Below are 27,938 nucleotides of genomic sequence, written 5' to 3'. Positions count from 1 at the left end.
TAGCATTCCACAGAATGCAACCATTACATAAGTTGGGGAGTTCCTGCATTTTGCATCTACATTCACACATGAGTTATTCAGGGAGGGGGAATGCCAGAGGCAAATTAAACTGGCAGTCAGCTAGATGATTTTGTATTAACTGAGAGCGAAGTGGAGGAGAAATTGTTGAAGATAAACATAAGGCACCTGAGGTGGATAGGATCTATCCAATCATATTAAAGGAGGCAGCAAAGGAAGTAAATAAACCCTTAGCCATAATTATGAGCATCCATGGACTCAGGGAGGTACCAATGGACCGGAGATCGTTTGTTTGTTATTTGGTTTTAAGGAGCATTAGCAACTAAGGCCATATTGCTCCAGGAATATGCAGTGGTCATTCTCTGACCTTTCCGCATCCTCCGTATTTCGTGGTCACGGGCTCGAACCCCGGTCAAATCAAGAAGCATGTGCTACACACTGCTGCTCCTGCCCACCTAGCTACGGAGGAGTCGACCGGACCGGAGATGTGCAAATGTGACCCAAATTCACAAAGGAGGACCGAAGGGAGACAAGAGATTACAGAGCTGTTAGTTCAACTTCTGTTCCAGTAAAATTAATAGAGACACTGGTTAAAGAAGCACTGCAGGATCATCTAGATAAGACTTCGGTTATAGCTTGGACACAGCATGGTTTTGTTAAGGAGAAGTCTTGTCTGCCCGATTTGAATGGATACTGTGATGTGGTCACAAAGGAACTGGATGCAAAGAATAATTTTGATATTGTATATTTGGATCTTAGAAAGGCTTTTGATACTATTGCACATGAAAGACTGCTGAACAAATTGGAGCAGTGTGGCATTGGAGGCAAATTGCTGCTATGGATAAAGGGATGGTTGAGTGGAAGGAGATAGTGGTAATCAATGGACACTACTCTTCGGGGACTAATGTTATTAGTGGAGTCCCGCAGGGTTCAAGTGTTGGGTGCATTTTTGCTTTATTTATTTATTAATGATACTGATGATGGGATATCAGGCTTAATGTCCAAGTTTGCAGATGATACGAAGGTCAGCAGGGTTGTTAATGACAGTAAGCTGCTGCAATAGGATCTAGAAAAGTTGAACAGATGGGCTGAGGGGTGGCAACTGAAGTTTCACATTGACAAATGTAAAGTACTACATATAGGAAACAGCAACCCCAGAGCAACGTATCAACTCTGTGGTACTACACTGACAGTGGTAGAGAATGAAAAGGACCTGGGGGTAATTGAGCAGGCAGATATGAAGTTCTCTGAGCAGTGCAGACAGTCTGCAAGAGTAGCTCATAGTGTCTTGTCAATGATACACAGGAATTTTTCTAGCAATGATAAGGTGATTATCCCCTTGTATAATACAATGGTCAGGCCACACCTTGATACTGTATACAGGTCTGAAGGCCTCATTTTAAGTAAGATGTAGGGCTTCTGGTACAAGTACAGAGAAGGGCAACAAAAGATTAGTGAATGGAACAAAGGGTTGCTCTTGCAAAGAAAGGCTTAAGTTTTGCAAATTAGTGTCTGAAGACTAGGCACCTGCTAGGTGATCTGATTGAGGTGTATAAAGCCTTGAATGGTTTGAGCACGCTCAATGCTGATGGGATTCTTCCTCCTGCTCAGAATAATTGCCTGAGAGGGCATAAATTCAAATTGAGGAAAGACAGTTGTAGGATAGATGTGCAGAAGTTTGCCTTTAGCCAGCAGGTGGTTGATTGCTGGAACAAACTTCCATCTGTCGTTGTAAAAGTTGATAGCTTAATTAGATTCAAAGCAGAACTAGACAAACATTTGGAGCGAGTGGATGGATGAAATGAGAAGGGTTTTTTTTTTTTTTTTTGGCTGATGCTATATAATCTTGCTTTCTTGCATCATGTGCCTTTACTAATGCTAAATATTCAGAGTATTCACATATTAGTCAAAGAATTTTCAGCTCCGGGAAACTAAGTTTTCAAAAAAATTTGCCATTTTATTGACCTAATTTTCATTAAATCCTACCCTATAAGTAGCTTTATAGTCCTAGTCATGTTCATTAGTTTATTTTTCCATTAAGCAAGTGATTTTGTAGGGTACTGCTTAACATACATAGAACCTTTGTATCATTCAAATCTCACCATTGCTACCACTGTTATTGTTACATAGGAAGTTGTAGGGAAATTCCTATTTTTCTATTGTGGAAAATAGGTAGCTCTTAAGTTTGAATCATTTAGGCTGGCATTAGTTGCATAATTTTGTTATATATTATAATTAACTCATAACTTTCAAAGCATAATAGCAGAACTTAATACATATAACACAAATCTGGTAGCATGGTAGAATTATTGCTACCTAACTGGAAAATTGGAGTAGGACTGTTATTGCATTTAATTTTTCATTTAGAATTAGAAGTATGGTTATTTTTTGTGTTATTTTCTGATTATGCTTCTGAATTCGATTGTTACTTATCGTTTACAATTGCTTAAGGAACCATATTTGACTTTTGCCATTATTTTTTTGTATTGGTAAGAACATTCAAATTTTAATTATATATAATTAAAAAGTAAACTTCATAGCATAAACCAGTGCAGAGTGTTATTACTGAATTAGGTATAATAGTTTAAGGTAGCATTTTTAATTATACTGAATTTGAACGAAAGTCTTGCTTCAGACCAGAGCAGCAAAGCAAAAGGCTCAAACTAGTTGGAGTGTCGTGGTTCAGGAGAAAACTGAGGGGCATTTGCCCTCTGAATCACGGCCTTAAGAAATGTATGGCTTCTTTAGTGTTTGCAGAACTATCAGGAAAGGTATATATTGCCAAGGGGAATGTATTTGTGTGTGCTCAATGTAAGGAACGGGAATATATTAGGTGCCAACTCAACATTATTATGGACCTATGAGATATTAACCAGGGTGGGTGCCCTCGAAGGAATTAAAATTGGAGGGCCATCAAGTCTGATCAGCCCACATCAACAATTCCCTAATGCTAAAAAGTGCCACAATACCAGATTTGATTTTGGGATCAGAGGGCAAAATGTACCTGCTGACCCTACCCTGGCTATGCCATTGATCAGAAAATCAGTTGGCATCTTGGGACAAAGTTCAGAGCACTGAATTGTGCTTGAAATAATTCAAAAAAGGAAAGTAACACTGACACAGGTTCTTCACAAGCTTTCAGATGCTCTGAAAGAAATTCTGTAAATTCACTGTACAGCAACTTCTTACCAATTATGAAAATGAAGGAAATTATTTTTCAAAGGGAGCCATTGCCATTGAAGAACTCTAGCTGAGTTATCACTCATCCATAAAAAAAAAAAAAAAAAAAAAAAGTTATCAATAACTGAAATTAAAGCAAATGGCAGTCAAGGGATTTAACAAACACCTATCCATTGAGAGGGCAAAAACTAAATCGTCTCCCCCCCTATAATTCTCAAAAACTGGATCTTCATACCCTTTAACACTTTCGCTAATAGCTTTTTTAAGCATGGCATTGGGGGCTCACATCTGGTGAAAATGGGCTTGGCAAACCCAGGGTCCTGAGCTGGATATCATCATTTTTCTCTTTCTTGGTGATGCCCTTCTACCTCTCTCTCTCTCTCTCTCTCTCTCTCTCTCTCTCTCTCTCTCTCTCTCTCTCTCTCTCTCTCTCTCTCTCTCTCTCTCTCTCTCTCTCTCTCTCACACACAGGGAGCAACTTGGGAATTTTTTTTTTTTTTGGCTGGTGCAGCATAAGCCTCAGGTTTCCTTGTACCATATGTCTAATAATAATAATAATGATTGATTGGTAAAAAAAAAAAAAAAAAACTGGCTTTTTCTGTCAAAATGGAAGCAAAAGTTACAAAATTAGGGTGGTTTCCCCTTCAAATGGATTAAAATCGAAAGCCACATTTGCGTTCAAGAAGCCGTGAACATGTTAACAACCATGTGAAACCAACTGCCCAGCTTCCCCTGACACTTTGCTCATCCCCATTTATATTTAACCCAAGTCTTAGATATATAAAGATTGCCATTAAAATTAATCATTAGTAAAATAATTAACTTTTCAGCTAACAATTTTTGCTGATTCATTATTTTAGAAACTGCATATTCTATTTCACTTCCTTTTGTTAATTTTTAGATTTGATAATAATCCTCAAAGTTTCAGTTGAAGAATTGTTAGAAGAGAGCAGAATTGCCAAGCAGTCAAATGTGGTGCCAATTTCACTTACTACAGTTTAACTCAATGTGTTTGTTGTTATGTTGTTATTTGGTTTTTAGGAACATTAGCAACTAAGGCCATACTGCTCCGGGAAATGCGGTGGTCATTCCCTGACCTTTCCGCATCCTCCGTATTTGGTGGTAACGGGCTCAAACCCCAGTCTAATCAAGAAGACTGTGCTACGCACTGCTGCTCCTTCCCACCTGGCTACGTTCAAGAAGCCGTGAAATTGCCGTGAAAATAAACACCAGCCAAGAAATTGAACTGAAAATTTACTATAAAATAAAATATACAGTGAAATGTGATGAAAATAAAAACACTGATTAAATTATAGTTACAATATAATTAAAAGCAATAAAATAAAATAGTCTAAAATAAACTGGGTTAAAAGCGATAAAACAAACTTCTTCAACAGCATACTACTAGTGTCTTAGCACTAGTAGTATGCTGTTGAAGAAGGAGACGGCAGTTCTCCGAAAGCTCCAGGTTTCATTGCTTTTAACCCAGTTTATTTTAGAATATTTTATTTTATTGCTTTTAATTATTTTGTAACTATAATTTAATCAGTGTTTTTATTTTCATCACATTTCACTGTATATTATTTTATTTTATAGTAAATTTTCAGTTCAATTTCTTGGCTGGTGTTTATCATTAATTATTATAGTATGGAAATTCCCAGCCCCATAGGCCTGTTTGAAGATATCGTGTATGGCGTGGCATGAAAATTTGTGGTCTGCAGATTCAAAGTAGTCCACTGACAATTTCATGAGGTCCAAAAGAAGGTGCTCTATGAATGAGAGCATTTTAGAAGATGAGATAAGCAATTATGTACCAAGTGGATTACATACAGATGGACAGGGAGATATAGATTTATTTTATTTTTTAAATCTACATTTTTTGAAAATGTAGAGGTCAATTTCAAAGGTGGGTTGTACAAAAAAATGTTTCCCTATTACAATGTCTTATTATTGAGAACAATAAAATATTTTATTTTGGGAATCAGTAAAACTAGGAATCAAAAAATGGGTCAAGGGCCAAATGAGTAATTGTTAGCTTATTAGGACACAGTATCTATAAGCTAACGATTTTTAGATTATAGCTCATATGGAATTAAGTAGCTTTTGCTTTTGTTTAGTATTTCTAAGATTGATTGTATATTCCCACTTACGTCTTATATTTCTAGCATACCAAATTAGCCACAAGCTTTATTGTAAGAGCAACAATTTATTTGCACCTTAACCCCCCCACAAAGGTCACTCTTATTCACTGTCAGAAATGAAGGGCACTATATAAAAACAAACTTACGGCAATCCTTCTCATCTGAACTGTCTTGACAATCATTGTAACTATCACATCGCCTGTGAATATCAATGCAAAATCCATTTCCACACATGAATTGATCAGATAGACAAGCTAAAAAATAACAAAATTGGGTATTTTTGATATACCAAAAATCAGAGGGAATGATATTTATAATCTATAAAATAAAGTTTTCTGCAAGGACTTCTAGAATACACCTAGATTACCTGATGCTTACCTTCTGCATAAGCGTTAGATCAAAAACAAACCATAAGACAGCATAGCTACTCCTCCAAATGGTTGAATCTTTAATATTTTCTAATTAAATTTCTGCTAGTTTCCATTTGTGTAATGTAATGTTAAAAAACTTTTAATATCTCAAACTTTCAAATATTTTGGAACATACAATATGAAAGCCTACATATAAGCAGAAACATTCCAGAAACAGTAGAAATAGCTTTTCACTGCTTAATAAAACTTATTTCTTGAATGGTTAAACTGTATCAAGTGAGGGAGCAATAACTATCCAATATAACAGGCTTCTTTCTTTCACTGAAAAGAGCAGCAGCAATAGCAGCTTTAATTTAAAAAAAAAAAAAAAAAAAAAAAAAAAAAATGTATAAAAACAAATTGATTTTTTTTTCTTAAAAAGATTACTAATATAAGAACTTGCAAAATTCAAACTGAAATTTGAACTAAGAAATAAGTTTTCAAAATGACACTGACCTCCCACATGCAAACATCAATTTCCATAGTATTGCAATATAAATAATGCATTCTATTTGCATTGCAATACACAGAAACTTATTTTCAAAGTATTTACCTTTTGAAAAGAACAGGATAGCCATTATTTATGCTACAAATTGATTTTACAACAAAATTAAAAACACTGGGTGCCCCCCATCCACCCAAACAAGATTCCATGTATTCTTTATAATTAAATTCCAGTTAGTCTTCAACATGACATGACACTAAGAAAAAAAATTGGAATATTACAAAAGTTATTTGTGGCATTTCAAAGGGTAACATGTTTCATGGCATACCCTGTATTGTGTCTTTGATTTGTAATACAGTAATACCCCGACTTACGCGAACTCGGAGTTACGCGGTTCTTGATTTTTTTCGTTTGGCAACGCTGCCGCCTACTATCTTCAAGGTCGTTTTTCATATGTTATCGATATACGGTGCGACGGCAGAGAATGAGAGCGAAAGATGAACAAAATTCAACTTTGCTGCTTTTATGTTTTTTATATCAGTGAAGGGGAAACACATTTCACCATAATAACGTAAAAACCAACACAATTCCAGCTATCGGTATAATCGCAAATGCAATTAGATCGAGTTTACTACCAGTTTATAACAGATTTCACTAGCAGAAATGCAACTGGACTTTTATTGTCTTATGGTAGTAACCCCTAGAAATGTGAGGTGTTAATAGTGTATCTCTGCCTTTATGGTGTTGTTTATTCAGTTGCTACATGCGCGCAGCTTTGTTTATGCGTATCAAGCGTGCCTCCTCGTTTTGTAATTGTGCTTTATTCCCTAAAAATGAGTAAAATACTTAATTAAAAGGTGTGAAAAGGAAGCGTCCTGGTGAAGACACTGCAGATTCAGAGAGAAAAAGAAAAGCAATTATCGATAAACAGAGGCGGACTGGGTCAAAAATTCTTACCCGGGAAAATTTATAGTGGCGTCATACTATGGTTTATGGCCAAAATCACACTGGCCCACCGGGGTTTCCCCGGTAAGGCTTATGGCCAGTCCACTTCTGTCGATAGAGAAAAAATATGAAATTGTGAAACGCTTTGAGCGAAATGAAAGACCATGTGATATTGCACGTGCTACAGGCCTAAATGAAGCAAAGGCGAAAAGCACATGACAATTGCAAACTTGACAGGTTGAAAATTGAAAAGGGCTCAATTGTAAAGGGCTTAAAAATTTTAGAAAACAGACTCCAACGAAGGACGCGTTATAGCTACAAAGCAAGGAATAAAAAAATTATTAGCTTGCTACGAAGAAATTCTGCGTGAAAAAAAGAACGCGCTGTGTCGTCAGACGAATTTGTTAGATTTTATGAAGCCATCGACATCGAAATAACTTTTTTACGTAACTCATTTGTTTTTTTTAATACATATTTTGTATTAATATGTATAAAGAACTGCAATTTTATTAATATTTTTCTTCTAAACTAGTGTTTTTGTTAGTCCTTGGTCCCAATTAAGCAAAATTTATATATATTTATATGCAAAGTTGTACCCCGACTTACGCGAATTCGACTTACGCGATTTTCGTCGGACTCACCTATCGCGTAACTTCGGGGTATTACTGTACTGTCAAACATGCAGTAACAAAATATAGAGTGAGTGGATATCTGCCTAGCACATAACGAGGTAGCAATACAATGAAAATAATTATGATGGCACTGTATTATGAATAGAATGCTATGATACTTCTCAAAATATGAGTGCCCTTTATTTGTAATGCAACTGGGAAGCAACTATTGATGGCAATGCATATGAAGAAAATTATATAAAGGATAAAATTTTCCCTAGTGCAAAAGTCTTCACTGAGTGAACATGCATCACTTCTTAATCAGTGACTACATTATTTTCCCCAGAACAGAAGTTAAACTAACAGGTCTATAATTATTTGTGTCACCCTTTGAACTCCCCTTTGTGAATTGGGGATACATGTGCACATCTCCAGTCCATGGGAACCTCCTCTGAATCTAAGGATGCTCTCATAATTATGGCTGAGGATTTGCTTACTTCCCTCACTGCCTTCATTATAACTCGATAGATAGATACCATCTGCCCCAGGTGCTTTCTTATGTTTAACTTCAACAATTTCTCCTCCACTTTGCTCTCCATTATTACAAAATCCTTTAGCTCCCTATTAGAATTTAGTAAACTTGTCCTCCGCTTCCTTACAGCATTCTTATCAATACAACAAAATGCCAGCAGATGTCTACTGTGGTTTTTTAAGCAATTAAGAGGGCCAAGTAAAAAACAAATACACCAAATTAATCAGGGAATTACAACTAAATACTACACTTAATTTTAAATCAAAAGTTAGAGAAAAACAATTTCAAATTAATATATAAAATCCACTTAGCGGCTCCTGAAAAAAAATGTCTAAATGGCCCCCATACCAAGCTATTTCTACCTAGAATCACTCACCTCAACAAGCAGCAGCTTGACTGGTTCTTCCCTAATACATTTCATATGACAGGACATGAATCATTAAAAAAGTGAACTTAGAACTTTGGGCTAGTAAATGATGCCCAGTGTGAACGGAGAACTGAAGGACTGGCACCATGAAATGCACAAATGCATTTCGTGGTGCCATATTATTATCACAGATGATTTCTTGCAGATTGTAAAATCAATCTGGATCTATGTAACCAACTCTTATTGGATTTAAATTTAACGACACTCAGTGTAGAAAGCAAACTGCCAGAATCAATATAAGCATTTCTAGCTTTTAGCAGGTATGTCTCTGCAATCTTTCAAAGATAGCATTATTACCTCTACATATCTAACCCTGCAAATGACCAACCAAATGTTCTTGAAACTATTGTCTCACCAAGCACCACCTCTTCCCTCATGACCAGCCACAACCAGAATTGAGAATGCCCAATGAGAATCCTCATTGGGCATTCTCAATTGCCCTTGGGCTTCCTCCTCATGAGAATGACTGCAGTGATCTGAAAGTAACATCATTCTCACTTCTTCCAGCTGACCAAGGAATATTCTGGTGGGATTGATGGCCTTTCTGGTGGTTGATCTCCATCTGCTGCACTACCCTGATTATTCCATCAGAAAACTCTCCAGGACCAGCAAATCAACTCTACCATGGTCAAGTTCAACAGATATATCTCGACCTCCCAGATGATTCTTTGAAGCAGGCAGAACTTCTACTCACACTTTTATGTTCCTTCCTCACCTCACACCCTTTTCTTGGGACAACCCCCATCTTGCTCTGAGCATTTTTTCTTTCCTTTGTTTTAGCCCTGGTATCTTTTCACTCTGTTGCCTCCCTATGCCTTCCCTGCTTTCATCTTTTCTGTAAAATGCTCCTTTCAGCTGGCTCCCTTCACTCTCACTATTGCAAGAGTGCATGCAGCCCAACACACATTTTTCTACTGCTCTGGTCTGGCTCCCCGTGCCATGGACGGATGCTAGGAGGTCCCTTTCCTGGTGATTGTGCCTCCTCGTAACTAAGTGACCAATCAAACAGCACACTACTCACATAACTCACATAGACTTGTTTTGCAAAGTTGTGCAGCATCACAAAGTACTTAAAATGGATTTGTTGGAAACCACAGGAACTACCTAACAAACTCACTATGTCCACTATTTCTAATGCAGCCTTATCACTAAAGTTAAAAAAAAAAGATTGGCTTCCTATGGCTACAGATTTTTTTTTCTTAGCTTTTCAGTTCAGGTTGACTTTTTTTTTTTTTCAAACAGGTTGAGTTTATGTACCCTAAAGTGAGTGAATTTCTTGGTAAATGCTCATATATAGTTCAAAAACTAGAACTAAGGTTTTATAAAGTTCAACAAAAGCTTTTATATAATTCAAAAACTAGAACTAAGGTTTTCTTTAGCCTAATTTGCATATTGTGCTGGTTTAAAAAAAACAGAGTAACTTGTACTAATGCTCCCTTGCAAGAGCCACCACTATTTCTGTAGTGCATCAGCATGCAAGGCCATCTTCCTGATCTCTTCCATGGCCATATTGCAAGACCATGCAAAAGATCAAGTAGCAGCAACACAAGTGAAATTTAAAGAAGGTAACAAGCAGTACTTTTGCTTAAAATAGGCACTGTTTAATGCATTCCTGCAGTTGCAAAATTGCTGTAGCTGACCCAGCAAGCCAATGAGCAATGTACTATTGCACTCTTGTCTTCATACACTCCTCAAAAGACCTCCCCAAATTAATTATCAAGCAACAAGAATTTAGTAAGTTGACTTAATATTCATACAGCCTTTGTATTTGTGCAAATATATCTCATAATTATAAACTTGTAGTTAGTGTACCATAGTGGTATTGTGAAAAATATGTGGGTTGAAGGTTATAATCATGTAGGTTGTCATTTTTTTGTTTTTAGCGAAGAGATTAGAAAGACAGTGTTATTTAAAATGTAGTAGCATTACCACATACTGTGCAACAACACTACATGATAAACTATATAAATAACATTACATACATAAAGTAATTGAAAATGGCATAGTTCTTACTGCTTTCACCATTTGAAAATAAGAGGGATTATTGTAGTGTTATGTTTGTATCTGTTAGTTTTGTGTGTTGTTTTTAAATTAAAAATCGAATAGAATCATGCATCAGGCTAGAGCAGCAAAGCAACTAGCTCAAAGTTGTAGGAATGCACTGGTTCAAGATAACTTCTGACAGCAGTTCTGAGAATCAGGACTATATTTTATACATTACTTGCTCACTTTTTTTATATCAGCCGTTAGCAGAACATGATAAAACATAAGGGGGTTGCCTTTGTGCATCTTCTTCGCAAAGACTATAAGAAGGTTAGCAAATTCAGCATTCTGATAGGTTTACATGAGGGCTTGAAGAATAGTGCTACCTTCAAAGGATTACAAGAGGGACCCATCAAGCACTCAGTAGCCCAACCAAACACTTAAGCCCATGCCCAAGCAGCAGACACCACAATGATATCTACTGCAGCAGAGATCCTTGTTTCCACAAGAATAACTATAGCTGATGACTTGATTCTCAAGGAAGTGGGAAATATATTATGCAAAAAGGACATATATATATATTTAAAATACCGATTAAATTACCCACCACCCAAGCCATAGCTTACATGTGGTTTATGACTCATCACAATTCTAACTTTGGATGTGTTTAAAACATTTAAACAACTAAAAGAAATTTAATTTTAACACAACTCGATTTTTGGGAGCACTCATGCTACTTGGTGCTAGTCAAGAGGTATTATACTTTGGAGAATCATTGCACATCCCACCATTCCCAATTGACTAGCTTTCCATTGCTGCCACTGGGAGGCAGGCTCTACTATCTAACTTTAACTGTGCTCTCCTTTTAAATACAGAAATGAGAAAATTGTTAAAAGAAGTAAATTTTCACCTTTTTACAAACATGCTCCAGAGGAACTGTTGTTCCAATCCTCCTAAACACAATTCTAATTGACTCCTAATGTCAACATAGTTGTTACACTGAAACACCGTCTCCTCTTCGCCACAAGTACAATTTTCACTATCTACTGGGCCTAGCTGGAAAAGTTTTTTTGCCAACCCATGGCCTGTTATTAGAAAGGCTGCATTTGCCCTGAACTGCTGCCAGCATGTCTTTCTCACCTCTAAGATGTCTACATGGGGTAAAAACATGTACGTTACTTGCCTCTTCTCAGATCTTCCATCTGCTTTGCCAGACTTGTACCAATTCACTCAAAATTCTTTTCTTCTCTTCCTTGACAGCTTGTCTTGTATACAGCCTTTCTTGATCTGGACATGAACTTATGGTCAAAATCAACCTTCTCAAATTATTTCTAGTGCAATACAACAGTACTGATAAAATGATTTTCAGATCTGCCAGAGAGCACTTGTAATGCCTTTGTCAAAGCAGTTCGGCACACACTAGTAATGGATAAGAGAATGAATCTTTGAGCTTGCATAATATACTTTTTGACTACAGAATTTGTCATCCTGTGAAGCTAAGCTATAGAGTAATAGGAAATGCTGGGGACAAATAAGCAATCATACAGTAAATTCAATGCTCAGCCCTTTATACTTCAATTAACTCTCATCACTCTCTTAAGCTTGGCATGTAATGTCTGAATTTTTCCTTTTAAATACTTGGCATACACTATAAAGTTGATTTGCTCTCTTATACTCATACCTAGGTACCTGAAAACAGCTTTATATCTTAAGGACATTCCTGATGCTCTCACTAGTGTGAGACCTAGTCATACTTAAGTGCTCCTTTAGCAACATTTGCACAGTCAAAATGTAAACAGGACAGATGAAATTATTCCAGGTCATGGAATAATTCCACATCTGAAGGAAGCTCTGAAAGGCAAGCGTTTCATGTCTGACAACTATGCTTGCAGAGGCAAAACAGAAGCACTTCGCAGTCTTTCGAAAAATGGCTTGCAAGAAGCATAATAAATGCCTGAGACTATGTGTGAGTACAACGGCGGCAAAAGTGTGTAATATTCAAGGGAGAGTATTTTGAAAAGGAGAAATCCACAGAATATTCAGATGATAAGATAAGATCTTGTACCATTACAAGAATTAAGTGATCACTCACTCATTAAGAAATACTGGAAATTGTCAATTTATTAATTTCAATTTGGTTCAAAAAAAAAAAAAACAAACAAACTTGCTCCCCGATTAATGCTACTTGATAACAAACTGGCTCTTCAAAAACAATTATAATTAAGTTAGAGTTATGTAATATTTCATTTAATGCTCGTAAAAATTCTGTTGTGAACTTGCTATCTATGAATTTTGTTCGGAGCTAGCAGTCTTTCAACTGATGTGAGGAAACTTGCAATAGTATTAGCATTAGAAGAGGCACAATGCAAGAAAGCAGGCTTATGCGGCACCAGCCAAAAAAAAAAAAAAGCTCCAATTTCACCCACTCCATTTCTTCAAAATACCTGTCCAGCTCAGCTATAAATTTATTTAGGCTATCAACTTCAACAAAAGATGGAAGTCTGTTCCACCCATCAACTAACTGCTGGCTAAAGGCAAACTTCCGCACATCTATCCTGCAACACTGTCTTTCCTCAATTTGAATTTATGCCCTCTCAGCTGATTATTCTGAGCAAGAGGAAGAATCCCATCAGCATTCAGCATGCTCAAACCATCCAAGACTTCAGTTATAGCTCGGACACAGCATGGTTTTGTTAAGGGGAAGTCTTGCCTGACCAATTTGATTGGATACTATGATGCAGTCACAAAGGAACTGGATGCAGGGAATAACTTTGATATATTATATTTGGATCTTAGAAAGGCTTTTGATACTGTTGCACATGGAAGACTGCTGCACAAATCGGAGCAGTGTGACATCGGAGGCACATTGCTGCTGTGGATAAAGGGGTGGCTGAGGGGGAGAAGACAGAGTGGTAATCAATGGACACTGCTCTTCGTAGACTAATGTTATTAGTGGAGTCCCTCAGGGCTCGGTGTTGGGTCCATTATTGTTTTCTGTATTCATAAATGATATTGATGATGGTATATCAAGCTTAATGTCGAAGTTTTCAGACGATACAAAGGTAGGCAGGGTTGTCAAGGACACTACTGACACTATGCTGCTGCAACAGGATCTGGAAAGGTTGAGCAGATGGGCTGAGAGGTGGCAAATGAAGTTTAACATTGACAAATGTAAAGTACTACACATGGGAAACAGCAACCCCAGAGCAACGTATCAACTCTGTGGTACTACACTGACAGTGGTAGAGAATGAAAGGGACCTGGGGGGGGTGGTTGTGCAGGCAGATATGAAGTTCTCTGAGCAGTGCAGATGGGCTGCAAGAGTAGCTCATGGTGTATTGTCAATGATATATAGGAATTTTTCTAGCAGGGATAAGGAGGTGATTATTCCCTTGTATAAGGCAATGGTCAGGCCACACCTAGAGTACTGTATACAGGTCTGGAGGCCTCATTTCAAGAAGGTTGTAGAGCTGCTGGAACAAGTACAGAGAAGGGCAACAAGATTAGTGAATGGAACAAAGGGGTGCTCTTACAAAGAAAGGCTTAAGTTTTGCAAATTACAGTGTCTGGAGACTAGGCACCAGCGAGGTGATCTGATAGAGGTGTATAAAGCATTGAATGGTTTGAGCATGCTCAATGCTGATGGGATTCTTCCTCTCGCTCAGAATAATCACCTGAGAGGGCATAAATTCAAATTGAGGAAAGACAGATGTAGGATAGACGTGCGGAAATTTGCCTTTAGCCAGCGAGTGGTTGGTTGGTGGAACAGACTTCCATCCCTTGTCGTGGAAGTTGATAGCCTAAATAAGTTTAAGGCTCAGCTGGACAGGTATTTTGAATGAACAGAGGGGTGAAGTGGAAGTGGGTTTTTTTTTTTTTTTTTTTTGGCTGATGCTGCATAAGCTTGCTTTCTTGCATCAAATGCCTCTACTAATGCTAATGCTAAGTTGAGGAGAAATTGTTGAAGTTAAACATAAAAAAGACACCTGGTGCAGATGGAATCTATCCAGTTATATTGAAGGAGGCAGCAAGGGAAGTAATCAAACCCTTAGTCATAATTATGAAAGCATCCTTAGATTCAAGGGAGGTCCTCATGGACTGAAGATGTGCAAATATATCCACAATTCACAAAGGGGATTCAAAGAATGATGCAAATAATTATAGACCTCTTAGTTTAACTTCTGTTCCAGGGAAAATAATAGAGATTCACTGGTTAAAGAAGTGATGCAGGATCACCTAGACAAGAATGCAGTAATAGTTCAGATACAGCATGGATTTGTTAAAGGGAAGTCTTGTCTGACCAATTTTATGGGATACTATGCACTCACAAAGGAACTGGTAGCAAAAAATAATTTTGATATCATATACTTGGATTTCAGGAAAGTTTTTGATACTGTTTCAGATGGAAGAAGACTGCTGTACAAACTGGAGCAGTATGGATTAAGTGCAAGTTGCTGCAATGGATAAAGGGATGGTTGAGTGGGAGATGGCAGAGAGTGGTAATAAATGGACACTGTTTTACATGGACTAATGTTATTAGGGGAGTCCCCAAGAGTTTGGTGCTGGGCCCATTGTTGTTTTGTGTATTTATTAATGATATTGATGAATGTATATCAAGCTTAATGTCCAAGTTTGCAGACTATACATGGCAGGGTTTTTAATGACACTAATGTTTTTGTACATCCTGTTGCAGTAGCAACAGGATGTACAAAAACAGATGGCCTGAGAGGTGGCAACTGAAGCTTAACATTGACAAATGTATATACTGCATATAGGAATCAGTAACCCCAGAATAACGTATCAACTGTGTGGTACTACACTGACAGTGGTAGAGAATGAAAAGGACCTGGGGGTAATTGTGCAGTCAGATATGAAGTTCTCTGAGCAGTGCAGACAGGCTGCCAGAAAAGGTAATTGAGTTTTGTCAATGATATATAGGAATTTTGCTAGCAAAGACAAGGAGGTCATTACACTTTTGTATAAGGCAATGGTCAGACCAGACCTTGATCACTGTGTACAGGTCTGGAGTCCTCATTTTAGGAAGGATGTAGATTTGCTAGAACAAGTGCAGAGAAGGGCAACAAAATTGGTGAGAGGAACAAAGGGGTTCTCTTATCAAAAGAGGCTTAAATTCTGCAAATTTCAGCATCTGGAGAATAGGCACCTGTGACATGATCTGATTGAGGTGTACAAGGCTTTGAATGGTTTGAGCAAGCTCAATGCTGATGTGATACTTCTGCTTGCTCAGATTAAGAACCTGAGGGGGAGCATAGATTCAAATCAAAGAAAGACAGTTGGAGAATAGATGTGCAGAAGGTTGCCTTTAGTCAGCAGGTAGTTGATTGTTGGAGCAGACTTCCATCTGTTGTTGTGAAAATTGATAGCTTAAATAAATTTAAGGCTGAACTAGGCAAACATTTGGAGTGACTGGATGGGTGAAATGGGAAGAGTTTTTTTTTTTTTTTTTTGGCTGATGCTCTATACACTTGTTTTGTTGCATCTTATGCCTCAACTAATGCTAATGTGAATAATTCATATTAGGGCAGTATTGTACACATGCTGTTGAAAATGAAAAGCCTGCTGAATTAAGTTCCCATTTTTTTTTTTTTTTTTTCTTAATGGCTAGCAATTATGGAAAACTATTCTCAGTTAGTTATTATGGCTGCATTTGTTAACAAGAAATTGGTAAAAAACTGAACATAATGAAGAGGGGGATCAAATTAAATAAAAAAATAGCTTCTCTATCAAACTCCAGAGCACTGATAACCATACAACCCATGTTTCCCCTCCTCCTCCTCCTTCCCCCAATAAACAAAGCAATTCTTCACAAAAAGAAACAAACAAGTTTCTCTGAATATTTCCTTAGAACACTGGTTCTCCATGAGAATATGACCTAGGCAAATCTCTAGTATGCACATCACAAAAGTATACTACCTTCCCACAAGGCAGGAGTTTTAAAATATGAATGAATAATCAGTAATTATCTCAATCAAGTTTCCAATAGTTAGGTGCTGGCTTCCAGTTTTATGGATGGCAACTGAATGTTTGACACCAGCTTTACCACCAATAAAATGAGCAACCTCCCTATATAGCTGAAGGGGCATTAATATAATGATAAGATCATGGCTAGGTGAGCTAGTCACTGTATCTGTTTTATGTAATTCATAAATATTTCAAAAGAAAATGAGCAACTGGTACTGTTATTTTAAAAATCGAAATTATGTACCTGAAGTTTTCCACTGGCCTGAACAGCAGTAAAATAAAAAAATATGTATAATTACAATTATGGTTTTGCAAAAATTCAGAAAAAGGGTTTAACTATAATTAGATATTAAGCAATATTTAAATATTCATAATAAGTTAAAATATGAACTGGAAAATGTTTAAAGTGATTAAAAGTTCTGTTGTTTACAAATATACTGTGTGAAAGACATTAGGTAGAATGAATACTCTAAAAATGACACTTTGTTCCACATTAATTATTATACAATAAACATACCAATAGATACCCAAAATTGCCTTTTGCGATTTTGGGTATCCATTATCAAAAGCCAAAAGGTGTACCAGTAAAGGTCATCTCCAAGTTTGCTAACAGGTAACACATCACTTCCAAGCAAACTCAAAGGAGACTTGATAACAGCTCAACCTTGTCTTGATAACAGATATCCATATTATTTAGAATACTGGGCTTGTCTTTTGATAGGAAGTATGTTTAAGTTCGTCTAATTCTTACTTCAAGGAATCAAGTAATAAATAATGCAAATGAGTCAAGTGTACAATATTTATATTTCTGTTCTATACTTATATTTACAATAATCATAATTATTAAGAGTAATTATTTTTAAATTATACTACTATCACAAACAGTAGTACAAGAATATATTAATACAATACTACACTCCGCAATATGTAGCAATTGAAATATAGGGCAACCTTAAAGCAATTTATGTTGGTCTTCTAGGTAATTTTTAGATAACCAGTCCATATATAAGTAATGCGGAACTGGAATTTGGGGAATACAATATATATAGAAAGGATAGACAGGACAGGAGGGGAGGAGGGGTTATGCTATTAATTAAGAAACACATAAAGTCAAAGGAAGTGAAGCCAGTTGACATCGATGGACAGGGCAGTGTCGAGTCAGTTTCGTGTGACATAAGCATAGGGAAATCAAAATTGAGAGTAGGAGTGTGCTATAGGCCTAACGACTCTGATGAGTATAATAATATATTGTACAGGGAAATAGAGTGGGCCAGTAAATCAGAGAGTCTTATAATGGGGGATTTTAATTTCCCAGATATTGACTGGAATTTGTGGGTTGGTCACTCGCACACTAGCAAGGCTTTTGTGGATTTATTGGATGATTGTTTTCTACATCAGCATGTTCGTGAGGCAACAAGAGGGAGCAATACTCTTGATCTGATTATCAGTAGTGATTCTTCATGCATTAAGAACCTGCAGATAAATGAACCACTAGGTGGCAGTGATCACAGTGTGTTGAAGTGGGATTTACTCAAGGAGGTAACTACCATCAGAGGTAAAGGGAAGGGTTTTTGTTTTCGTAAAGGCGACTATGATGGTCTGAGACAGTATTTAAATTCTATACAGTGGGACCAACTGATGATGTTACCAACAGCAAACTCAAAATGGGAAGCATTCAAGGAACTAATCTTGGTGGCTACCAGGCTTTACATACCAACTAAGAAATATTGTTCAAGGTTTAGGCCTAAATGGTTGTCAGATGGACTAATGAGACATGTGGCAGAGAAGAAAAATGCATGGGATACATACAAATTAATGGGTGACATGGAAGCCTATGATAGATATAAGTTGGTCTGTAACCAAGTCACAAAGGAGATTAGGCAGGCAAAGGCAGACTACGAAAAATCCTTGGCAAAGGATGCAAAGAAAAACAGAAAGGATTTCTTTACATACTTGAACTCGAGAAGGAAAGGGATGAATCAGATTGGTCCACTGGATATTGATGGTTCAACAGTTGAGGATCATGCTCAGGTGGCTAACAATCTAAACGAGTATTTTGCATCTACATTCACGCATGAGGAGTTATTCAGGAAGGAGAATGATGTAGGTAAAGTAAACATTGGCAGTGAGCTGGATGATTTTGTAATAACTGAGAGGAAAGTGGAGGAGAGATTGTTGAGGATAAACATAAAAAAGGCACCTGGGGTGGATGGGATCTATCCAGTTATATTAAAGGAGGCAGCAAAGGAAGTATGCAAACCCCTAGCCATAATTATGAGAGCTTCTTTGGACTCAGGGGAGGTACCCATAGACTGGAGATGTGCAAATGTAACCCCAATTCACAAAGGAGGATCAAAGGCTGACACAAGTAATTATAGACCTGTTAGTTTAACTTCTGTTCCAGGTAAATTAATGGAGGCACTGGTTAAAGAAGCACTGCAGGATCATCTAGACAAGAATTCAGTTATAGCTCAGACGCAGCATGGTTTTGTTAAGGGCAGGTCTTGCCTGACCAATTTGATTGGATACTATGATGTAGTCACAAAAGAACTGGATGCAGGGAATAACTTTGATATTATATATTTGGATCTTAGAAAGGCTTTTGATACTGTTGCACATGGAAGACTGCTGCACAAATTGGAGCAGTGTGGCATTGGAGGCAAATTGCTGCTATGGATAAGGGGATGGTTGAGTGGCAGAAGACAGAGAGTGGTAATCAATGGACACTGCTCAACGTGGACTAATGTTATTAGTGGAGTTCCTCAAGGTTCAGTGTTGGGTCCGTTGTTGTTTTCGGTGTTTATGAATGATATTGATGATGGGATATCAAGTTTAATGTCTAAGTTTGCAGATGATACAAAGGTTGGCAGGGTCGTTAAGGACACTACTGACGCTATGCTGCTGCAACAGGATCTGGAAAGGTTGAACAGATGGGCTGAGAGGTGGCAAATGAAGTTTAACATTGACAAATGTAAAGTACTACATATGGGTAACAGTAACCCCAGAGCAATGTATCAACTCTGCGGTACTACACTGACAGTGGTGGAGAATGAAAAGGACCTGGGGGTAATTGTGCAGGCAGATATGAAGTTCTCTGAGCAGTGCAGACGAGCTGCAAGAGTAGCTCATGGTGTCTTGTCAATGATATACAGGAATTTTTCTAGCAGGGATAAGGAGGTGATTATTCCCTTGTATAAGGCAATGGTTAGGCCACATCTTGAGTACTGTATACAGGTCTGGAGGCCTCATTTCAAGAAGGATGTAGAGCTGCTGGAACGGGTACAGAGAAGGGCAACAAGATTAGTAAATGGAACAAAGGGTTGCTCTTACGAAGAAAGGCTTAAGTTTTGCAAATTACAGAGTCTGGAGACTAGGCACCGGCGAGGTGATCTGATAGAGGTGTATAAGGCTTTGAATGGTTTGAGCATGCTCAATGCCAATGGGATTCTTCATCTTTCTCAGAATAATCACCTCAGAGGGCATAAATTCAAATTGAGGAAGGACGGATGTCGGATAGATGTGCGGAAATTTGCCTTTGGCCAGCGGGTGGTTGGTTGGTGGAACCGACTTCCATCACTTGTTGTTGAAGTTGATAGCCTAAACAAATTTAAAGCTCAACTGGACAGGTATTTCGAACGAACGGAGGGGTGAAATGGGAGAGGGTTTTTTTTTTTTTTTTTTTTTTTGGCTGATGCTGAATAAGCTTGCTTTCTTGCATCATATGCCTCTACTAATGCTAATGCTAATATAGCCCTGGAAACCAAGAGGCCATTAGTTACTTTGTTACTTTATAAATTTAAAGAAATATATATATATTTCTGTATTAAATAGAAACAGCAGTATTACATAGTGTCACTATTATATTGCTATGATAATGAGGTATGGTGCTATATTTTTAACAATAATTTTTTAACCAAAATTATACCTTTGACTAGAGCAAAGCATATGGTGCAATCCAGTGAGAATGCTTTAGCTCAGGTTACCTAAGGAAATGCTCTTTATATGCCTCATTGCTTGTATTGTGCATGTGATGCATGCAGAGTTGATCATAGCTGGACACAGGTATCAAGCACTCAGATGTTCAACTTGGTAATAGAGTATACTCCCATACATCTGCCTGCACAGCAGGGTCACAAAGAGCCAAAAATGCTGGCTCTGCAGGAGGAAGTTATTCTTGCCAACTATCGTCAAGTAAACAAGAAATATGTATAGCAATAATAATAGGTGGAACAGAACCAGAGTATGCATCTAAAACTAGGTTTTCTTTTACTCTTGTCATTACTTTTCTTCTGAAAAACTATTCACTCTGAAAAGAGTAATAGTCTCAAATCCACCCTACCATGGAATATCATCCCCAATCTAAGTAGATGCCCTCAGAACCTCTCTTGGGCTTCTAAACTCCAATAAAAAAGGGGCAATGAGGTTAATTAATGACCAACCTCAAAGTCTCTCCACTGGTAGCAGAAACAATGTCTGAGACATTGTTTCTACTACATGTCTTTTCTATTGAGGCATCTATAGACACTGTTCTTCTGACTGACATCTGTAATTTACCCCCACTCATCCACACCAATCCAAACATGCCACAACCAGTAGCATCCATTTACTGCACAACTACAAACACATGGAGCCAACTTTTCTTCTTTCTTATCCCCTTCAACTTCTGTTTTTTGGGAAACCTTCCTACACAGGTATATCCTGAAAATTACAGAAATTCAAGTCTAATGGCAATGAGTATCTTCAGTCTTCTCATCCTTCAACTCCCAGTCATAGTGCTATAGGTTCTAATAACTTTCATGTTTGGAGTTCTCATTAAAAAAAAAAGTTGAAACAGGACCACAGTGTGTGTGTTATACATAATCTAATTTTAAAGGAGATTAAAATTAGTGACACTCTGTAACAATTACTTTTTATAAATGCGATATTGTATAGGTACTAATATTAAGTGCAGGCAATCTCAAACTATTTCATTACGAGGCAATGTTCAGGCCTGACCAGATTGTGCAAAGCTCATGGAACAGAATTTTATAGAGATGGGATATACTTGAGTAGAAAGGAGTGCAAGAGTATTGACTATATTATAGATTAATTCCTTGAATGTTTCCAATTTATAATTGGCTGTTGGTAACAACATTAGTTGATCCCATTGTATAGAATTTAAAAATTGTCTGAGACTACTGTAGTACCTGTACTAAAGTAAACCCCCTTCCCTTTACCCCTGATGGTAGTTACATCTTTAAGTAAATCCAATATCAGTACATTGTGATCACTGCCACCTTTATATCTTTATCTAAAGATAGTGGTTCCTTTATCTGCAGATTCTTAATGCATGTGGCTATAGAGGCTGCGTTAGATAGCAAAAAGCCTAGTTTTGAGAACACAGATTAATATTTTAATGGTATCCACAAGAAGAGCAGAGGTAGAATTGATACTACCATTTCTTCTATTGAGGCATGCAATAAGCTAGAAATAACAAGGCAATAACAACATCACTAAGTGGTCTTTGTAGGACATGCTATCATATAGGGTGCATTGTAATCTTCTGGATTCTGGGTAGTTATATTACATTAATAACAAAAATAAAATAACATTCTATATATAAAGAGTGTCTCTGCTGTTTTTCTTCGCATCTTTTGTCAAAGAAATCTTTTCTCATAATCTGCCTTCTGTAATAGATTTCTCTTAATCTGCCTTTGCTTGCCTAACCTCCTTTGTGACTTGATTACAGACTAGCTTATATCTACCATAAGCTTCTCTGTCGCCTGCATCCATATGCATTTTTATTCTGTGCCACGAGTCTCAGTTTATCTGACTAATCTCATTAGTTTCTCCATTTAGGCCTACACCTTGTACAGTATTTCTTAGTTGCTTTGAAAAGCCTTGTAGCTTAGATCAATTCCTTGAATGTTTCCAATTTAGAATTTGATGTTGGTAACATCATCAGTTGGTCCCATTTTATAGAATTTAAAAATGGTCTGAGACTACTGTAGTACCTTTACTAAAGTAAATCCCTTTCCCCCTGATGGTAGTTACATCTTTAAGTAAATCGTATATCAGTACACTATGATCACTGCCATCTTTATCTTTATCTAAAGAGGTTCCTTTATCTACAGATTCTTAATGCATGATCTGCTGATAATCAGATCAAGAGTATTACTCCCTCTGGTTGCCTCTCAAACATGCTGCTGTAGAAAACAACCACCCTATAAATCATAAGTCTTGCTAGTGTGCAAGTTCCATCAATATCTGGGAAGTAAAAATCTGCCATTATAAGACATTCTGATTTACTGGCCCTCCCTTTCTCTGTACAGTTGTTTGTTGTACTCAGTCATTATGCCTATAACACTCTCCTACTCTTGCTTTCCCACTGTTTATGTCACACCAAACTGACTTAACATTACACTGTCCTCCCATGTCAACTGGATGCACTGCCTTAGATTTGATGGGTTTCTTAACTAACAGCATAAACCCCCCCTTGCTATCCTTTCTGTAGATATTGTACTCCCAAAATTCCAATGCTGCATTCCTTATATCTGTGATACCATGTCTCTCATATCTCAACAAAATCAACCTTTAAAGTCTTGACCAGCACTTCAAATTCATCAAATTTATTTACTATACTCCAAGAATTGGTGTACATGCAAATATACAAGCATCTGTTCTTGCTCTTAGTTACCCTAACACAGCCCATGTATTTACTTGTTTCATGATGACTCCCAGCAGTTTTTGAAATCCCCAGCAGCTTGCTTTCCAGGCTTCTGTTCATTCCAATAGAAACAGTGCAGATTCACTTTCACCTCTGCCCCAGCTATTGTTAATCTATTAGTCTTTGTATCCCCACCCCCAAGCTAGCAGTTTTCCAACCTACCAAACTTACTTCGATAGCATCAGCAAATATTCTTGCACCCTTTCTATTTAAGTGTATCCCATCCCCATAGAAGTAGTCTCTCCTGTTAACAAGCACAGACCAGGCTGAGAAAAATTCTACCCAATGAACCTTGCACAATCTCTCCACAGCTAAATTGAGAAGGCTTACATCATATACTCCCTCCTATCATGTCTGGGCAGAATTTCTGACACTTTCAAATTTAACCCTAATTCAACTTTTTTTTTTAACATTGACCTGTACTTGTTAAGTGTGCAGATCTCCTACTCTTAATATCATTGTCAATGGGTATAACAATATCACCTTTTCTGCTCTGTTGTGGAGCAGATGGTATCTGCTCTACAACATCACTGACTTTTGCCCCTGGCAGACATACCCTGATCCTCTTCCACCTATCCTCCTTGTACAATATATTTCCTATCTCCCTGACAACAGAGTCATTGACAATAACTGCTTCCTGTGGGACCAGCACATTCTGCTTTGAAGATTGCTGCTGTGTTGCCTGATGCACAAGAGTTGTTTTTAGGAGCATTAGCAACTAAGGCCATATTGCTCCGGTGATGTGCGGTGGTCATTCCCTAACCTTTCCGCATCCTCCGTATTTGGTGGTCACTTGACCCCTGGTCTAATCAAGAAGTGTGTGTTACGCACTGCTGCTCCTGCCCACCTGGCTACGGAGGCACCATGCACAAGAGTGAGCTATAGCATTGAGTTGGGCAGCTGAGAGCTTGATGGGTCCTTGTTTTAACCCCTTTTAGTCTTCTACCCTACTCTTCAAACTCTCATAAATGCCCATCTGAATGCTGAGTCGGTGCCTAATTTCTTCACACTCTCTGCACCTAGCACATCTCCTTGGCTAGATCTGAAAGTCCGCAAACATTTCACATGTTGCACATTTTTTTCTTTTAGGCTGTGATGTGTTGGAAAATTTCCCCCTTTGGTTCTTGGGAAAATCTCCACTTTGATTTTCTAGTCTGATGCACAATTTCTGTTTAAATACAATTTAATTGATTAAGAATGAAAATTAATAAATTTAATTGATTGGCAATACTACTCTAGGCTAATAGATTCCTAAATACAGTGATACATATTGTACTATCTAGTTTTACATTATTCCTTACCCTATCAAGTTAGAGATATACGTTACGTTATACCGTAAGATCAATGTTTAATTATATCCTTAGCTAAACAAAAAGATATGTCCAACAAGTGATTAGAACCTTCGAGCTACTAATTTATCAGTTAACATCCTACTATTACTTTGCACCAATCATTACATGCTACAATATTCACGCCAAAACACTAATACGATAGAAGTACAAGTAAAGTAAATAAGTAGAAGCCATTATCAATCCACTGCAGGATGGAAGCATCCTCAACAATTTGTTGAGGGAAATAGACCATAATCTGCCATGCTGGTCCAGTATGGGGTGGCAGATAGACCATATTTAGCAGTCAGAGGCTTGAACCCCGGTCTACTCAAAGGGTGTGTGCTATTGCACTCGCACCCCTGACCACTCAGCTATGGAGGCCGTGAAGCACAAATAGTAAGTCGTAGCTTCCAAAATCACTAGCAAAATTTAGAAAAATAAGCTAACGAACATGACTAAGACTATTTAATCTATTTGTAAAACACAATTTAATATGATGTTAATTAATCAAGAAGGTAGCAAAAATTTCCAAAAAACATCCGTTTGCAGGAGTATAAAAATTCTGCATCTGGCACTTATCTCATTCTTCCAATACTGAACTTCAACTGTTATTTCTCAGCCCATCTGCACACATTTTTCTAGATCTTGTTGCAGTAGTATACCTTGATTACTGTCATTAATCACCCTGCCAATCTTTGTATCACCAGCAAACTTAAGACTAAGCCAGAGATTCCTTCATCAATATCATTAATAAATATAAAAAGCAACCTACATGGGGTTGCTCATCCCTTGTCATTCTCAAAACACTAATGTTAAAGTGAGTAAATCAAGCAATGTTGAGGAGAGGGATATAAAGTAGGTAGTCTGAACCAATATTCCCATCCAACAAAGAGTATGTTGAGCAGTCCTGCTACGAAGTGCTCTGGACTGCCCCACACTGCATCACATGGTCAGTTGTACTACCATGGCCATCCAATTAGACCACATGAGCCACTACAATTGTTGCTTGCCCTATTCATCTCATTAGTTTCATACCACAGGTGTTGTGTAAGTTGTCTGCTTTGCCCCTTGTATCTCCTAATACACTTGAACAGATGCACTGTTTTGCTAAGATGAGCACCTCCCCACCAGCAATCATGCCTTGTTGAAAGTCAGTTGGTTGTATCATGGTCTCTCTCCATGTTCATTAGCTTATTTTTTAAATTTAGCTAGTGATGTTGTAATATTTAAAATGCTCAATAATATCCAATACTACATGTCAGCTGACTATGTGCATCTGAAAAAACCTTTATTCCCATAGTGCAGTTCACTTGCTCACATTATGATAGGTGGTTCTATTTCGTTGGCTTTTTAGTCTACACATATACATGTGCACATACAAAGTAATTCAGAATTGTTTGCACACATACAAAGTGATTCAGAATTGTTTGCACACATACAAAGTGATTCAGAATTGTTTGCACACATACAAAGTGATTCAGAATTGTTTGCACACATACAAAGTGATTCAGAATTGTTTGCACACACATGTGCACACATACAAAGTGATTCAGAATTGTTTGCACACATACAAAGTGATTCAGAATTGTTTGCACACATACAAAGTGATTCAGAATTGTTTCCCCATTAGTATTAGCCATATGGTGCAAGGAAGCCTAAGGCTTATGCACCAGCCCAAAAAAAAAAAATAATAATAATAAAAATTATTAAATAAAATAATTAATAGACAGCTGTGTTTCCCTCTTCCCATAGGTAACTATCCAGCTGACCTTTGGTTCCCCCAAACTGCCAGGCTCTACCACCCACGTAGGAATAGCAGTAATAGTATTCCCCATATAATGCAAAGAAGCCATAGACTTCCGCTGTAGGTAACTTATTCCAGTAATTTATAACTTGCCGGCTAAAACTTCGTACAATCCAGTATTCTTCCCATGTAACTTGAATTTATGGTCCTAGTTCTAGATTCATTTATAACCATGAAAATTTCATCCTTATTCATTTTACTATTGCCTCTCAGGGCCTTATAAACCTCAATCAGATCTCCTCTAAGGTGCCTAGTTTCAAAGCCAGATTAGCATTAGTAGAGGCATTTGATGCAAGAAAGCAAGCTTATGCAGCATCAGCCAAAAAAAAAAAAATAATAATAATAATAAATAAATAAATAAATAAAAAATAACCACTTCCACTTCACCCCTCTGTTCGTTCGAAATACCTGTCCAGCTGAGCCTTAAACTTATTTAGGCTATCAACTTCCACAACAAGGGATGGAAGTCTATTCCACCAACCAACCACCCGCTGGCTAAAGGCAAATTTCCTCACGTCTATCCTACATCTGTCTTTTCTCAATTTGAATTTATGCCCTCTCAGGTGATTATTCTGAGCAAGAGGAAGAATCCCATCAGCGTTGAGCATGCTCAAACCATTCAAGGCTTTATACACCTCTATCAGATCACCTCGCCGGTGCCTAGTCTCCAGACACTGCAATTTGCAAAACTTAAGCCTTTCTTCGTAAGAGCACCCCTTTGTTCCATTCACTAATCTTGTTTCCCTTCTCTATACACGTTCCAGCATCTCTACATCCTTCTTGAAATGAGGCCTCCAGACCTGTATACAGTACTCTAGGTGTGGTCTGACCATTGCCTTATACAAGGCAATAATCACCTCCTTATCCCTGCTAGAAAAATTCCTATATATCATCGACAAGACACCATGAGCTACTCTTGCAGCCCATCTGCACTGCTCAGAAAACTTCATATCTGCCTGCACAACCACCCCCAGGTCCCTTTCATTCTCTACCACTGTCAGTGTAGTACCACAGAGTTGATACGTTGCTCTGGGGTTGCTGTTTCCCATATGTAGTACTTTACATTTGTCAATGTTAAACTTCATTTGCCACCTCTCAGCCCATCTGCTGAACCTTTCCAGATCCTATTGCGGTAGCATAGTGTCAGTAGTGTCCTTGACAACCCTGCCAACCTTCGTATCGTCTGCAAACTTGGACATTAAGCTTGATATACCATCATCAATATCATTTATAAATACAGAAAACAATAATGGACCCAATACTAGATATTTGAAGTCTTTCTCTCACGTGGATGCCATTTTACCAATCTCACTAGGCAAGTAGTTACCCATCTTTGGACCCTTTCAAGAAGTTAGATGTCTTTTTTTTTTAGGTGCAGTCTCCATACTTGAACAGAGTATTCTAAGTGTGGTCTAATGATACT

The 27,938-nt window shown here is 37.6% G+C and overlaps 1 protein-coding gene across 11 annotated transcripts in view; it reads right to left on the bottom strand.

The window, feature by feature from the left end:
- trol (terribly reduced optic lobes) overlaps positions 1 to 27,938 on the bottom strand; it is a 1,731,230-nt gene that overhangs the window by 1,316,369 nt on the left and 386,923 nt on the right. For 10 of the 11 annotated variants that reach the window (XM_090387691.1, XM_090387694.1, XM_090387699.1 and 7 more), the window contains 2 exons: positions 16,919 to 16,936; positions 5,486 to 5,593 (listed from right to left, as the gene is read on the bottom strand). In XM_090387691.1, the coding sequence (XP_090243817.1) occupies positions 5,486 to 5,593; positions 16,919 to 16,936 (126 nt within the window). The remainder of the gene's footprint in view (positions 1 to 5,485; positions 5,594 to 16,918; positions 16,937 to 27,938) is intronic. The other variant, XM_090387693.1, reaches the window with a different exon arrangement.

The sequence above is a fragment of the Mastigoproctus giganteus genome, chromosome 13, assembly GCF_048544385.1.
Source record: "Mastigoproctus giganteus isolate SK-2022 chromosome 13, ASM4854438v1, whole genome shotgun sequence".
NCBI classification, from domain to species: Eukaryota; Metazoa; Arthropoda; class Arachnida; order Uropygi; family Thelyphonidae; genus Mastigoproctus; species Mastigoproctus giganteus.
This window is presented reverse-complemented; position numbering and strand designations above follow the sequence as displayed.